At 41.5% G+C, this 13,624-nt stretch overlaps 1 protein-coding gene across 1 annotated transcript; it reads left to right on the top strand.

Moving 5' to 3' along the window:
• Window positions 1-4,835: 4,835 nt before the first annotated feature.
• LOC147453986 (uncharacterized) lies at window positions 4,836-8,517 on the top strand (the record flags this gene model as incomplete). The annotated part of the gene is made up of 3 exons (XM_086516996.1): window positions 4,836-5,613; window positions 6,954-7,014; window positions 8,071-8,517. Coding segments are annotated over 3 exons (960 nt in total), but the record flags the coding sequence as incomplete, so codon positions are not given.
• Window positions 8,518-13,624: the final 5,107 nt, after the last annotated feature.

Here is a 13,624-nt window from a genome sequence, read left to right as displayed (position 1 = left end):
CGGACTGCCACCCCCCCCTCCTACAAGCAGAGCCAAACACGATCCTTTTTTCAAAAATAGCTTTAAGCTATTTACATCTTGATTCAAGAAAACCCTTGCTTGGTCCCTTTCCCACGCCCGCAAATGCGGAAGTTCAGAAAAACATATTTTTTTCCCCTTGACCACACTGCTTGCACACCCACAACACGACCTTGATGCTGGAGCTCCAGCACTTTAAAACATTTATGCTTAACTTCTCATGAACTACCATGAAAGGACCATTTTTCGAGCCGATAGCCTCACGATCATAAACTGCTATCCACCCATCTCCAAGCATCATCAAAGCTCCTACCTTGTCCAAGCAGTGCAAGCATTCGCAACATACATATCATGGTACCATCTCGTGCAAGAATATTCGACCACTTTAAGAGACCCGAGTGACTGAGCCTGAAAACCCCCTTTGGTCTGCTAAAAGAAACATTTGGCATACGCATCACAATCGCATTTGCGGCAATCTGCATTTAGCACCTGTTCAAGCACTCCCCCATTAGGCTATTGATTTTCATACCGCTGCTACTGGCACTTCCATGGGTCGACACAAACTGGGTACACCAATGTTATACATTAATGTGATTACATAGTGCACCCCGGAGCAAGAACTATGTTGATGAGACATGTCATCAATCATTTTGATGGAAAGTTAAGAAGATTTATTATTGAATATTCAAGCACCTTAAAAAGATTTTAACATTAATCTTTTATTTATTGAAAACACTCAAGTGGGTTATAAATTGAGTGTGCACAATATTGTATTCAGAAGGTTCTTGATATAAGCCATCTACAAAAAACACTTAGAAAGGGACACCAATGCATACAATCAAGATGTTCTTGATGGTTTCATTGAGCCTTCTTAGCTCAACCACATGCACCTGAGAATATTCTTGACTATCATAGTATCAGCCAAGGGGACAACTGGACCCAAGGGCTGTGCACTATGGGAAACATTAAAGTCTTTAACTAAGAAGACATCTCCACTATTTTTTATGAGGACAAAATTTCTTCTCCAAGGAGGAGGTAATGTCAGGCCAATGGTAGGAACAAAGGCAAGGCCTAAGCTAGGTGTGCGGTCAAGTGAACTCCCCTAGGAAGGCCAAGGGCCTATAACGGGAGTACAAAAGTGTAGAGTTGCGCATGTTATAGCCCTGGATTTTCAAGGAATCTATTCAGAGCAATCTACCATTGTAACATCTAAAATCATTGAAACCCTAGTTGATCGATTGTAAGCACTGCATAAGAGTTGGCTAGTGGGATGTGATGATGGACTCATCACAAAATCTCTCAATACCTTACAAAGTCCCTATACTTACCTACGAAAAAGACAAGATAGATCTTGAAAACAATCACACATGGATTTGTAGCAATCATTGAGATGGGATGGAACACCATTGGGAATGCCATCAAAAAAATGACAAAAGCACAAACCTCACTCAAGCAATATGACATTATGTGTTTGGAAGACGAGCTTGAGAAAATGCTAAGAGGGAGGAAATTATTTCAATTAAAGACCATTTATCTGAAGAAGAATGTCAAAAGGAGCGTAATCAAAAACCATTAAGGAGTTGTAGCAACAATAGGTGGACCAAATTAAGATACAAAATTCCACTTTAAACATTAATAAGTGGAAACTAGACAAGGAAATGTATGCACATTGGGTACAGATGAACTAGAAGATTGCAACCCTTATCAATATAAAATAAGTTCACAATGTGTTGAAACAAGCAATCTTACATAAATATATACGTATCAGTCATTGGTCAACATTCCTGATGTTGAGGGAAATTTGACCCTGAATAGAGAGGATCGATAAAAATTAGTTACCACTACAAAGAACCATCTAGAAAAAAGACCTCCACATATAATAGTACCTTAGACAATCAAGCATTAATTGAGCAATGATCTGACATCGAAATTTGATGTTTAACCTCGAATAGCTTGTGGGAGAAACCACCTCATTCCAATCTCAATCAACATGCGATGGCTTCTTTTTTGTATTTTTGATAGATTAATTATTTACACACATTGACATTGTATATATATATATATATGCATACAATTTTGATCTATCTATTTAGTCATTTTAGTCAATTCTTATCTATTCTCATTGTGTACTTTATTTTAGGTTATGATCATTCACATGTATTCATTCTATTTTTTTCTATTCATATATTCTTAAGTTGAAAAAATAATTATTGTCATTCATGCTTTTGATTTTGTTTGTGTGCAAATACTTTCATAGTAAAATGTCAAATGCTTCTAAGTATACACTATCCACTTCTAATCTACCCGTTTGTCTATGTTGTTGCGTGTGATTTATGTGTGAATATGCATTTATGTGTGAATGAAGTGTCTCTGTGTATTGTTGTGTGCATGTATGATATGTGTACATTGTGTGTCAATTGCTAGCACAATCACTTGGTGACAATGTCATATCCGATATTGATGGCATCAAGGACGCTAAAGCCTAGCTTGGGATGTTCCAAACAAAGAATTTGGCATGACACCGAAAAGCTAATAACCCACTTTTCTTATGCAATTCTACAAATTGTAATAAAGAGATGATGAGTCCCTTGTAGCTCATCTCAACAGGTTCAAAGCACTCAAGCATCAACTACAAGTAGTTTAGAGGAATATCCCCGATGATGAAGCACTTTCAATATTGGTCAACAATGTGGACAAGCTACCATCTGAGACCTTAGTGTCCAAAATACAAAATCTAAACAATAAACTAGAAGATGTTGAAGCAACACTCCTAGAGTTTAATTCAAAGCATTGACCAGAGCTAGAAGAAGCACCGGCTAGAGAGAGAGTATTGATCAACAAAGGAGGCTTTAGAGAAGTCCAAAACAACACATTTTGTGGAAAAGGAGAAGGAGAAGGAAGAGGAAGATGCCATACCATTTGCCATCAATGTGGAAAAAGTGGGAACTTTGCATAGGATCGTTGGTAGGCAAACATGGTAGGCATACAAGAAGAAGAAAGTAACGGCCGTTTGTTCTAGTTTACTCTAGTTATATTTTGTGAAATTTTCATGGCTCAAAGTAGTTATTATTGAAATAATGGAGTTGAGGCACCATGGGCGGACTATGTTGTATCTTTGATGGGGGTGTTAAAGTTTTGTGTCAAATTTATTAGAGTGAAGGAGAGAAAAGGGCCCAGTATAAAAGGAGGACTTTAGTTCAATGGAAATAATCCAAGTTTGTGTACATGAAGCGCAATGCTTCTTATGAACTTGTGATCACTTGCACTTAACTTAAGATCGTGTTTATGACTAGAAGGATATCTTTGTTGAAAAACAAGGATCGAGCTAAGCTAGGGTGGACGGATCCTACATTCCACCATGATGCATGAGTAGGATAGAGTGTGTGCACACAAGATGTGACTCAAGCAAACTAGGTTCCGAGATAGATTAGCTTGGACGGAGAAAGAGTCTTGCATTAAATCTTCAATTAATGAAATTGTTTTGAAGCTATGAAATATCAACCAAGGGAGTTTAATACACTATCTACAATTGTTTTAATGGGATATCTACTATTGGTAGATTTTTTTTGTCAAGGAGAAAATGTTGAGGGTCCATTTTGTGTGTTTGAATTTTGATTCCTCTTCTATTTTAATTAGTATTTGTGCAAAGTGTCACGTTGCTTATCAACAAAGTATACTCACCTAGACTGCATACATTCTTATGGCAACGGACTCACAGAGACTATGGTGTCTCTAACACCAAGAACATAGAGAAGAGTCGAACAAGAACCACAATGGCCTCGCTCTATCACAAGAGAACCTCTCGTCATTTATTGAGATATATATAGTATCTCTATAGATAGTACCCTGGTCCCTTCTATATAAACTCATCTTGTGTGATCAGCTGACACACTTTTGGGGTTTACAGTTTTGGATTCGTCTCTCTCTCTCCCACTCTTGTCTTCTCTCGTCTTAGTTGTCCTCTCTTGTCAACATGGTATCAGAGCATCCACCAAAGGAGAGATCTCCCTCTAGTCCCTCGAAGCAAGAATGCACCAAGAGCCCACAACCCCAAACTTCTAACCCAAGATAAGTCATATTATCTGTTCCTTTCAAGAAAGGTTCTTTATCTGTAATTGAAGTGTGTATATTTCATGATAATTGAAACCTGAGCATAAACCTGCATCATTATGTTGATTAGCGTCGAGTGTTGAACTTCAACAAAATAGGAAATATTCAGAGCTAGGTAGCTTCTAGAGCATGCATGATTGAGAGGCAGTTAGCGTACCATGGTTGAGCTCTTCTGTGAGCGAAGTGTGTGGGAATAATTAATCCACACCATCACATAGCATCCTAATAGGCACAACTACCCGATCTCCTAGGAACCTCACATGACATCTGTAACCGGCCTACAATAGCCCATTCTTGTGTATATAACTACCACTCTATATCAATCAATACAGTGCATTGCCTATCGTATTGGCCACGCTCTGCGTATCTCTCTCTCTCTCACCTTCTCTGTCGGTTCCTCTCTCTCACATGGTATCATCGCAGCCAAGGCCTGATCCTCCCACACCTGTGAGGCGCCCCACCATGCAGTCATGTGCGCCTCTCCAACACTGGGCGCAAAAACCTCTTGGTGGTTCTTCTGGTTGCTATACGGCGAGCTCTCCATGCCTTCTGCGGACCTTCTACTGTGGGAAGGTAACCCCACCTCAAGCACGGAGGCCCCACGGCTGTGCACCTTTATCAACCTCTTCGCTTAAGACGTAGACCACCCCTGCAGCCGTAGCTGGTCGCCCTTCCGTATGCCAAGGTGCCGACGCTAACGCTGATGGTGCTGTAACCATCATTTCGGCCTTTCTTTAAAGCCTTGCACCTGCTGCAGACGACGAACCTGCTCAGAAGATGACACTCCTGTCTCCCGTGATGCAGCCACTACAGACAAACACAGTGCTCCCTTTCATGCAGCTGTAAGAGGTGCCCCCCCTGCGGGCGCCAACCTGGCTGCTGACACTGGTGATGCCACCCCTGCGGTCTCTATTACTGCAGACCATGCTGTGGTTAAACCCACCCAAGCCATACCACTTTCTGGCGCTACTCAACCAGCATACCCTGCTCATGCTGCTGCTACCGTCCTTGACACCTGTGAGCTTGCACAGATGCATGCCTCCTGCGCCACCACCTCTGCAGAAGACCAGTCTGTTACGGCAAATATTGTCGCCACCCCACGAGAAGAAAATGTTGCAGCCCATGATGCTGCTACCATCCCTGCAGAAGAACCTGCTGCGGACCAGTGTGTCGCCATACCTGAAGAAGAAGTAGCAACCAAAGATGCTACTGCAATCTGCATTGCTGCCACACCCATAACCGCCACCCCTGATGCTGTTTCCACCCTTGTGCTTGAGGATGCCGCCTCTACCTCTAATGCTAAACCCCATGCTGTGGGTAAATCCACACGGAGCCGACCCCCAGCAGACGGTGCATTCCTTGGGAACCAAGCTCCTGCAGGTCAGGGAATTATGGATCAACTACGTCCACATGCTGCCCACCCAGAATTCTTGCAGCAAACCTCCCTCAATTGCAGCTCTCACATCCTCAACGATGGCTATAATGGTATCCGTCTCCACCCTGGTCTTAACCTTTCCCCCTTTTGCCAAAGACGCACACACAAAACTTGTCCAACAACAAAGCTTTGACGACGACCCGCCTCGCAAGCCTAGTCCATCAACAGGCATTCCACACCTCTCCAAAGATGTGAGCAATTCCAAGCTCCGGCCTCTCCTTGACGCTACAATGAATACCGCTTAAAATCCATTTTCCAACGTGGATTTTCGAAATGCTTACATACACGTAACTCTCCCTCTTTACCATAACTTCCATACTTTACCCGATGAAACCCTCTTTCACACCAATGTCATGGATACCTTACCTTCAACACACACCAATGACATTTCATTAGCAGCTAGAGTGCCTCAAAGTGTCTTGCCAACACTAAATGTCTACCTATCCTCATGGTCTACCATTGCCTTTGACCCCGGTGGACAAGCTAATGTTTACTCAAGCTCATGCTTCCAACAGCTCCCTCCAAGCTATCTTACCATGCAAGCGTTGCTAACACCATTCCTCCACAACCTCCAGCAAGCCATTTGCCACACCACCCAAGTACGCTTCACCTTCATCCACCTACAACAGGTGGCCAAGCTCTACAAATTGCTCTACGGCCAATATACCTTATCCTCGACATCCAATCATACTCCCAAAGTTGAATTCATGCTTTCATCTCACTTGCGGGGGCGAATATTTGAAATTCAAGCTCGTGAAAGCACGCATGCGACAAAACCAAACATTGAAGTCCTTCAAAGCTCATTCAATGAAGCAATCGGAGTTGCTCAACTTCGCCATTACAAAGTCGGACCTTGATCCAGGTTGAAGACCTTGGTACTCACACCAAAATTCTATTAGAAAATAGCCCAATTGCATAAGCATATTCTTTTTACCCAAAGCATGTAGATTAAATTTCACACTATGCACCTACACATGCCTCTGTATGGACGATGTGTCTTACGGGGGCGTCTGAGAATAATTAATCCACATCATCACACAGTCAGCATCCTAATAGGCACAACTACCGATTTCCTAGGAACCTCCCATGACATCTGTAACCGGCCTATAACGGCCCATTCTTGTGTATATAACTACCACTCTAGATTAATCAATACAGCGCATTGCCTATCGTCTTGGCCACGCTCTGCGTATCTCTCTCTCTCTCTCTCTCACCTTCTCTGTCAGTTCCTCTCTCTCATAAAGTGTCTGCGAGACAAGTAGTTGTAAGCATCGTGAGCACGAGGCAACAAGGCAATCACTAATTGCTTCTAGGCGGCCAGAAAAGGGTTGCAAGCATCCAATATGTTTGTGCATATGGATGCTTAAGATAGGCTTATAGCTCTAAACAGCGGAGGCACTGATTTTGGCTTGGTCATATCTTCCTCTGGCCGCAGGCAGCAAAGCATCCAGGTGTGTGTGCATGTGTATGGTTGCTTTATGGCACTTGTATTGGCCGCAAAGAAACGACCACCCAAAAATAGAGAAAGGAACACAAAGACCTTGCGCTTGTATGATGGGAGTGTAGACATCGGAATCTGGGTCTTGATGACTATACACAAGACATTAGAGCCTGTCGAACTCAAAGGGCAACAGAGCCTACGTTTTTGGCACAACTCTAGAAGCTTTTTCTGCTCGCCCGCTAAGTTTAGAGGCTCACATTTTAGCCCTATCTTGCGCCAATTTCCTCATGCTATTCGTAGCATCCCAAAGGAGTTCTAGCTTATCTTATATCTTCTATCCAAATTAGGCCAAAATAGCCGTAATATGATCACAAGAAGATTTAGAAATTTTCTCATGTAGGAAAACGGAGTCTTTTTTAGTGTTTTTCATACAATGCATAACATCATGAGCTTCTGCTCGAGAGGCACCGCATACCTAGCTAGGTACGATTGGGGGGGGCCGGCGGTCCCTGTCTCCAATCGTACCTAGCTAGGTATGCGGTGCCTCCCTCACATAAGCTCATGATGTTGACGTAAGTCACAATGTGGGAATTATTGTGAGAATTTTTCCAAGACTTCTTGTGGATTCTTTGCCAAAAAAAAAAAGTTTACAGTTGCTTTTGGCTACGATCACAGAGCCACACCAACTTTTGTGCTTTATGTATAGATTTTGTTGTATGTATACAATAGATATCGGTTGTTCCTATGAGGATGTATAATCTGAAGCTGACTATACTGTGGCCAAATGATAGACTTGGTCTTGATCACTTTTCAGTATTTACTGTAACAAAAGTTAAAGTGAGGTGAATGCAAAAGTGAAATAGATGATACGATTCACCAATTATTATGCAAAACCAAAATGTTTTGCAAATATATGTCTTCAGAGAAGGGCTCAGAGAGAGTTTTGCAAATGTTCTTTTGTCATCAAATTTTTATAATATGGATGTCAAATAGATTTTTTAAAATCAATGACTACAGGTTTTTTAATATTGGTTATTATTCATGGCCATGGTTCTTGATGATGCAGGGCGATGTTGCGTGATGCGTCTTTGTTCTCTTCACCCATGGCTATGCTTCCTCATAATGCAAGGAGATGCTATGTTATGTGTCTTTACTCTCTACATTCGGTTCCTAATAATGCAACATGATGCTATGCTATGCGTCTTTATTCTCTCAATTCAGTTCCTTATAATGTAAGGTGATGCTACGTTGTGCATCTTTATTCTCTCCATTTGGTTCCTTATAATACAAGGTGATGTTACTTTATGCCTCTTTATTCTCTTCATTCATGCGTATGGTCTTGAAGCCATGACTCTTATCTCATCCACTTTGATGATCAAAGAAGAAATTTAAAAAAGCGTCTTTGATGCCACGGAGAGTTCCATGATTCCATGGTAGGTGACACCATGATGATTACATAAGAAATTTAAAAGAGCGTCTTTGATGCCATGGAGAGTTTGATAATGCCATGGTACGTGACACGGTGATGATTATTGTATTTTACCTTTGATGATCAAATAAGAAACTTAAAAGAGCGTCTTTGATGCCATGGTACGTGACACTATGATGATTATTGTATTTGAATTCGTTTGGGTCCCATCACCTTTGTTCTATGTCCACATTTTATGTACGTGCACACATGTGATTGCATCAATACCGTGTATGTTTCTCCGTTGTCTCTAGAGCGGCATCGCAAACCGTTTCTATGGACAATGTGACTTGCTTATTTCTAACCTTCACATTTCTACACGTTTTTTGACCTGATGTTGTTTAGAATATTAAAATCATGTCAAGTAGCATGTGCAGGGGCTTAAAGATGTTGAAGCTACTCTACCAAAGCATTTATAGTAGCTCACTTGTTTCTATATAGGGTTGTGAAAGACCCTGTAAAGGGTACATTGTAAAACAAGAGTGATATAGCTCCTTTGAACATTGTGAATAGACATTTGAAATATTTTAATATAACGGTGAGTGTATATAGAGTTGTGGGTTTTTCCCTTGAGCCCCCAAGGATTTTTCCATCCACATGTAGGGACCTTCATTTGAGTGGAGGTGTTGAGCTATATATAGTATCTTTATATATAGCACCTTGGTCCCCTCTATATAAACTCATCTCATGTGATCAATTGACACACTTTTGGGGTTTAGAATTCTGGAGTCATATCTCTCTCTCCCACTCTCGTTTTCATTGGTCTTATTCTTTCTCCGTTGTCAACATCATCAAGTAAGACTCACCAGACAATTGAACATGACACCCATGATCTCTAAGCTGGGAGATGGAGATCAAAATCCTCTGAGCATCATGCACATACTGAACATCATGGAGCACAAGCATACTCCCATTGGAAAAGTGCAATTGAATGTCACCCACACCATGAACACCATCCTGTCTTAGAGCAAAAAACATGCTAAACCACTCCTTAGGAGGAGTATTATGGCATAAAGCACTATTATCCACGAGCTGCTAAGTGTGAGACAAAGTCCATGCATGTATAGGTGAACCTGCGGAAGTAGGAATATCTACCATACTCGTACTCTCAGCAACAACCAATGGAATTCGTCAATGTCTTTAATGATTCAAATAACGTCTCCTCATGTGCCTTGGTCTGCTACAATGCCATCAAACCACATGCCTACACATCCTGAGATCTGCCTGATACACCAACCTGTGTATCCAATGAAAATTTGCCACGGTAAGATGCCATAACTGAGCATAAAAGTCGTCTATAGATCATCCCACACAAAGTGTAAGTTCATTTTCGACAAGAATGTAGTCTCTCAACACAATGCGAAACAAAACCAATTGATCAAACACCTACCACCAAAACTATGGCAAACATTGCATAAAGCGCATAACCCTCTGTTAAAAGCAAGAACCAGTCATGCATAAATAGTGACCATACGCAATGAGAGTGCAACAAAAATGACCATTCCCATAGACAAAAGCCAAAACTTGGCTAAAACAGCTCTCTAGCACCTCTCACAAAGCTCATAAAACCTCCCAAAAATTCACCAGAGTCCCCTTTGTAATTGGAGCAAAATATCAACCATAAAAACACATCCAAGATGTAGAAGTCGGATAAGCTCTCAACTACTACAAAATGACAAAACAAAATCAACCAAAAGTATGGCAAAGTGGGAGTAAACCTTGACCACTATAGTCTCTGAAAGAGGACTCTAACCCATAAACCATAACACTTCTCAATGCCAATGAGTAGAAATGCCAAAATGGCTCTACAGTTTCACATACAATGGCAATCCAGGAGTGCGAGGAAGCTTTTCAAACGTTGAAGCAGAGATTAATTTTCGCTCCAATATTGAAAGCTCCGGATTGGGAAAAGATCTTTCACATTCACGTGGATGCATGAGCGTATGTAATAGGATGTATACTAGCACAACCTGGAGAGAACAACATGGATTTTCCAATAATTTACTCCAGTAGACAATTGAACAATGCAGATAAGAATTACACGACAGCTGAGAGGGAGGGATTAGGTATGGTCTATGCGGTGAAAAAGTTTAGACACTACTTACTTTCCAATAAATTTGTATTCTTCGTTGATCACCAAGCACTGTTGTACTTAGTAAACAAACCTTGCAGTACGGGAAGGATTGTTCGATGGTTCATCATACTACTTGAGTTTGATTTTACAGTAGTGTTCAAGAAAGGTACTACACACCAAAGAGCGGATCATTTATCTAGAATGATGCATGGAGAAAACCCTGTAGGAGTTGATGATGATCTGCCAGATGCATATCTTTTCAACATAGAAATGGTTTCAAGATGGAGCGAGGACTTAATTCCTTTGCTGACTATCGGGTCTTTGAATATGACAAGACAACCATCTACCATTACAGCATCCAGATTATTGGTAATGTCGGCAGGCAGGTTATACAAACAGGGATCGGATCAAATCCTTAGGCTTTGTGTTGAATCTAGTGAACGGGAATTGTACCTAAACCAGGCTCATGTAAAAACAACGGGAATTCACAATGGGCATGCACAGATGTACCAGAGATTGATGAGAATGGGTGTGTATTGGCAAAAAATGCAACATAGTGTTCATATGCATGTCAAATCTTGTGTCAAATGCACGCTTCAAAAGCCAATAGAACATGCGACTCTATTCAGATTGTCTGTAGCACCCCGATGGAGTAACTACATCGTTGAATACCTCACCACCAGGATACTGCCTGAGGAGATGAGTAGATCACGAATCAAAACGATCATGAAAGAGGCAGCAAACTATGTACTGATTGAGGACGCTCTTTACAAGAGGGGAAAGGACCATCAATCGAGAATGGGCATGACTGAAGAGGAATACATTCCTATCTTAGAGCAAGCACACAACGGACAAGCTGGTGGACATTTCTCAGCTGACAAAACGGCCAAAGAAATTCTTATTGCAGGCATATGGTGGCCTACACTATTCATGGACGCTGAAGAGTTTGTGAATCAATGTGATGAGTGCCAGAAAACAAAAATTCCGAGAGCGCGAGACGATATTCCCTTAAGGCCAATGATGGGGGCAAGAGCGTTTGCGAAATGGGGAATAGATTTTGTAGGACCGATAGCGCCTCCGGGGTATAAAACGCACGCTCAATACATTATAGTGGCAACAGATTATCTGACAAAATGGGTGGAAGCTAAAGCAACAACCAGAAATGATGCAAAAACGACAACACAGTTTTTGTACGAGAACATTTTCACCAGATATGGCTTACCAATTGAGCTCGTGAGCGATAGAGGCACTCACTTCATCAATGAAGTGATCGAATTCCTATTGGACGAATTCATGGTAATTCACAAGAAGTCCGCCCCGTATCACCCATAAGCAAACGGGCAAGCAGAAAGTACGAATAAAATTTTGGTGAAAATTCTCACCAAAATTGTCAGCGAATCGAGAGCTGACTGGGATCAAAAGCTGCATTCAGCTTTATGGGCATATCGAGTAGCTTACAAAACATCCATCAGAACGACTCCTTTCAACATGGTTTATGGAATGCAAGCGATTTTTCCACTTGAATTCCTTATTCCCACACTTCGAGTCGCTAAACAATTGGAATGGACGGGCCATGAATTATCCAATCAGGTAGATATCCTAGAAAAACTGGATGAAACTAGATTGAGAGCCGTTGCATCAATCTACGCGCAAAAACGAAACATGAAATCATTCTTTGATCAACATGTAATCACCAAGGAATTTGCTACTGGGGATTACGTCTTAATGTATACCCTAAAAAAACATTCCCGAAAACTCAAAAAGCGAGGGAATGGACCCTACGTGATTCATGACATATCATCTAGCGGTGCCATCAAACTTGTGACATTAGGGGGAGAGGAAATTCCTAACTGGATTAGTGGTTGTAGACGAAAGAAATACAACTTGCCACTAACCATAGAGATGCTTGCCAAAATACACGCTACCAAGGAGCGCAAGAAAAAAGCAAAAGAAACAAAAGCTCAAGTGCAGGAGGAGGCCAAAGTCAGGATTTTAAAAAGAAAACAAACATTACAACAACAAAGACTTCCTCCACCAGCGGACAAGGCACAAATTCCTTTATCTATCATACAAACAGATGAGCAATGGGAAACAGGAACTGATGTTCGAATCAATGTCAAACTCCCGCATGGTAGGTATCAGTGAGCATTAATTGACACACGTGCAAGAGTTAATGCGGTTAACTTCTCCACTTATAGGATGCTTACAGATGAACCCCTCGTGCAATCCACACGTGATCTACAAGCGGCAAACGGTGCAACAATGCCAACAATGGGGATAGTAAACTTACCAATCAATCTTGACGGAGAAATCAGAGAATCAATATGTTTAGGAGTTCCATGGATGAGAACGTACAATGCAGTCATTGAATGGTCAGAACACGCGTTGAGGTACACACACGACTCTAACGTGTACATGACTCCATTCGCCAAAACAGATCACTCGTGGCCAAGTATCCCCATCGACAATAAGCAATCGACTATTCAACCAAAAACAACCCCAAAGGTTATTCAACAGGTCTGGATAAGGAAATCATTGCTAACCAACAAACCGAGCAAAATATGGCTACCTAAGGACAAACTCTAGACGGAAGCAGCATCATCTCCAAAACCTTCAGAAGCTAATTCAAAGCGGAAATGGCAACCAAAAAAGGATAACACTAGAGTTTCAATGCCAGATCTCGAAAGGAACACCAAAACTCAAAACAAGAAGCCTGAATCTTCCAGATGGCACTGGAAACCGGTGAAAACTAAAGCAGAATCGGTAAAGATGCAGCCAACCACATATAAATGGGTTCCAAAAATAGTTGCCAGCACAACACCCACAATGAAGGAAAGAGAAATTCAACTGCAAACTCTCATGTTCCATAAACAGCTACCCTCGCCATCAAAAGCCACTGAACACTACATTGAGTTCCCACATCATGCACAACATATTGTTACCCAAAGCATTGTCTCAAACATCAGAATAGGGCCACATTACACGGCCATGCATAAACACAGAGTTCAAAACCCATGCACATGCACCACACTTCGTCCGGGACGACTCAGACAAGGAAGGGGGGAGTAATTGATGAAT

The sequence above is a fragment of the Adiantum capillus-veneris genome, chromosome 7 (assembly GCF_014529385.1).
Source record: "Adiantum capillus-veneris isolate H3 chromosome 7, ASM1452938v2, whole genome shotgun sequence".
NCBI lineage: Eukaryota > Viridiplantae > Streptophyta > Polypodiopsida > Polypodiales > Pteridaceae > Adiantum > Adiantum capillus-veneris.
Note: the sequence above shows the minus strand (reverse complement) of the source record. Positions and strands in the feature narration are given on the sequence as shown.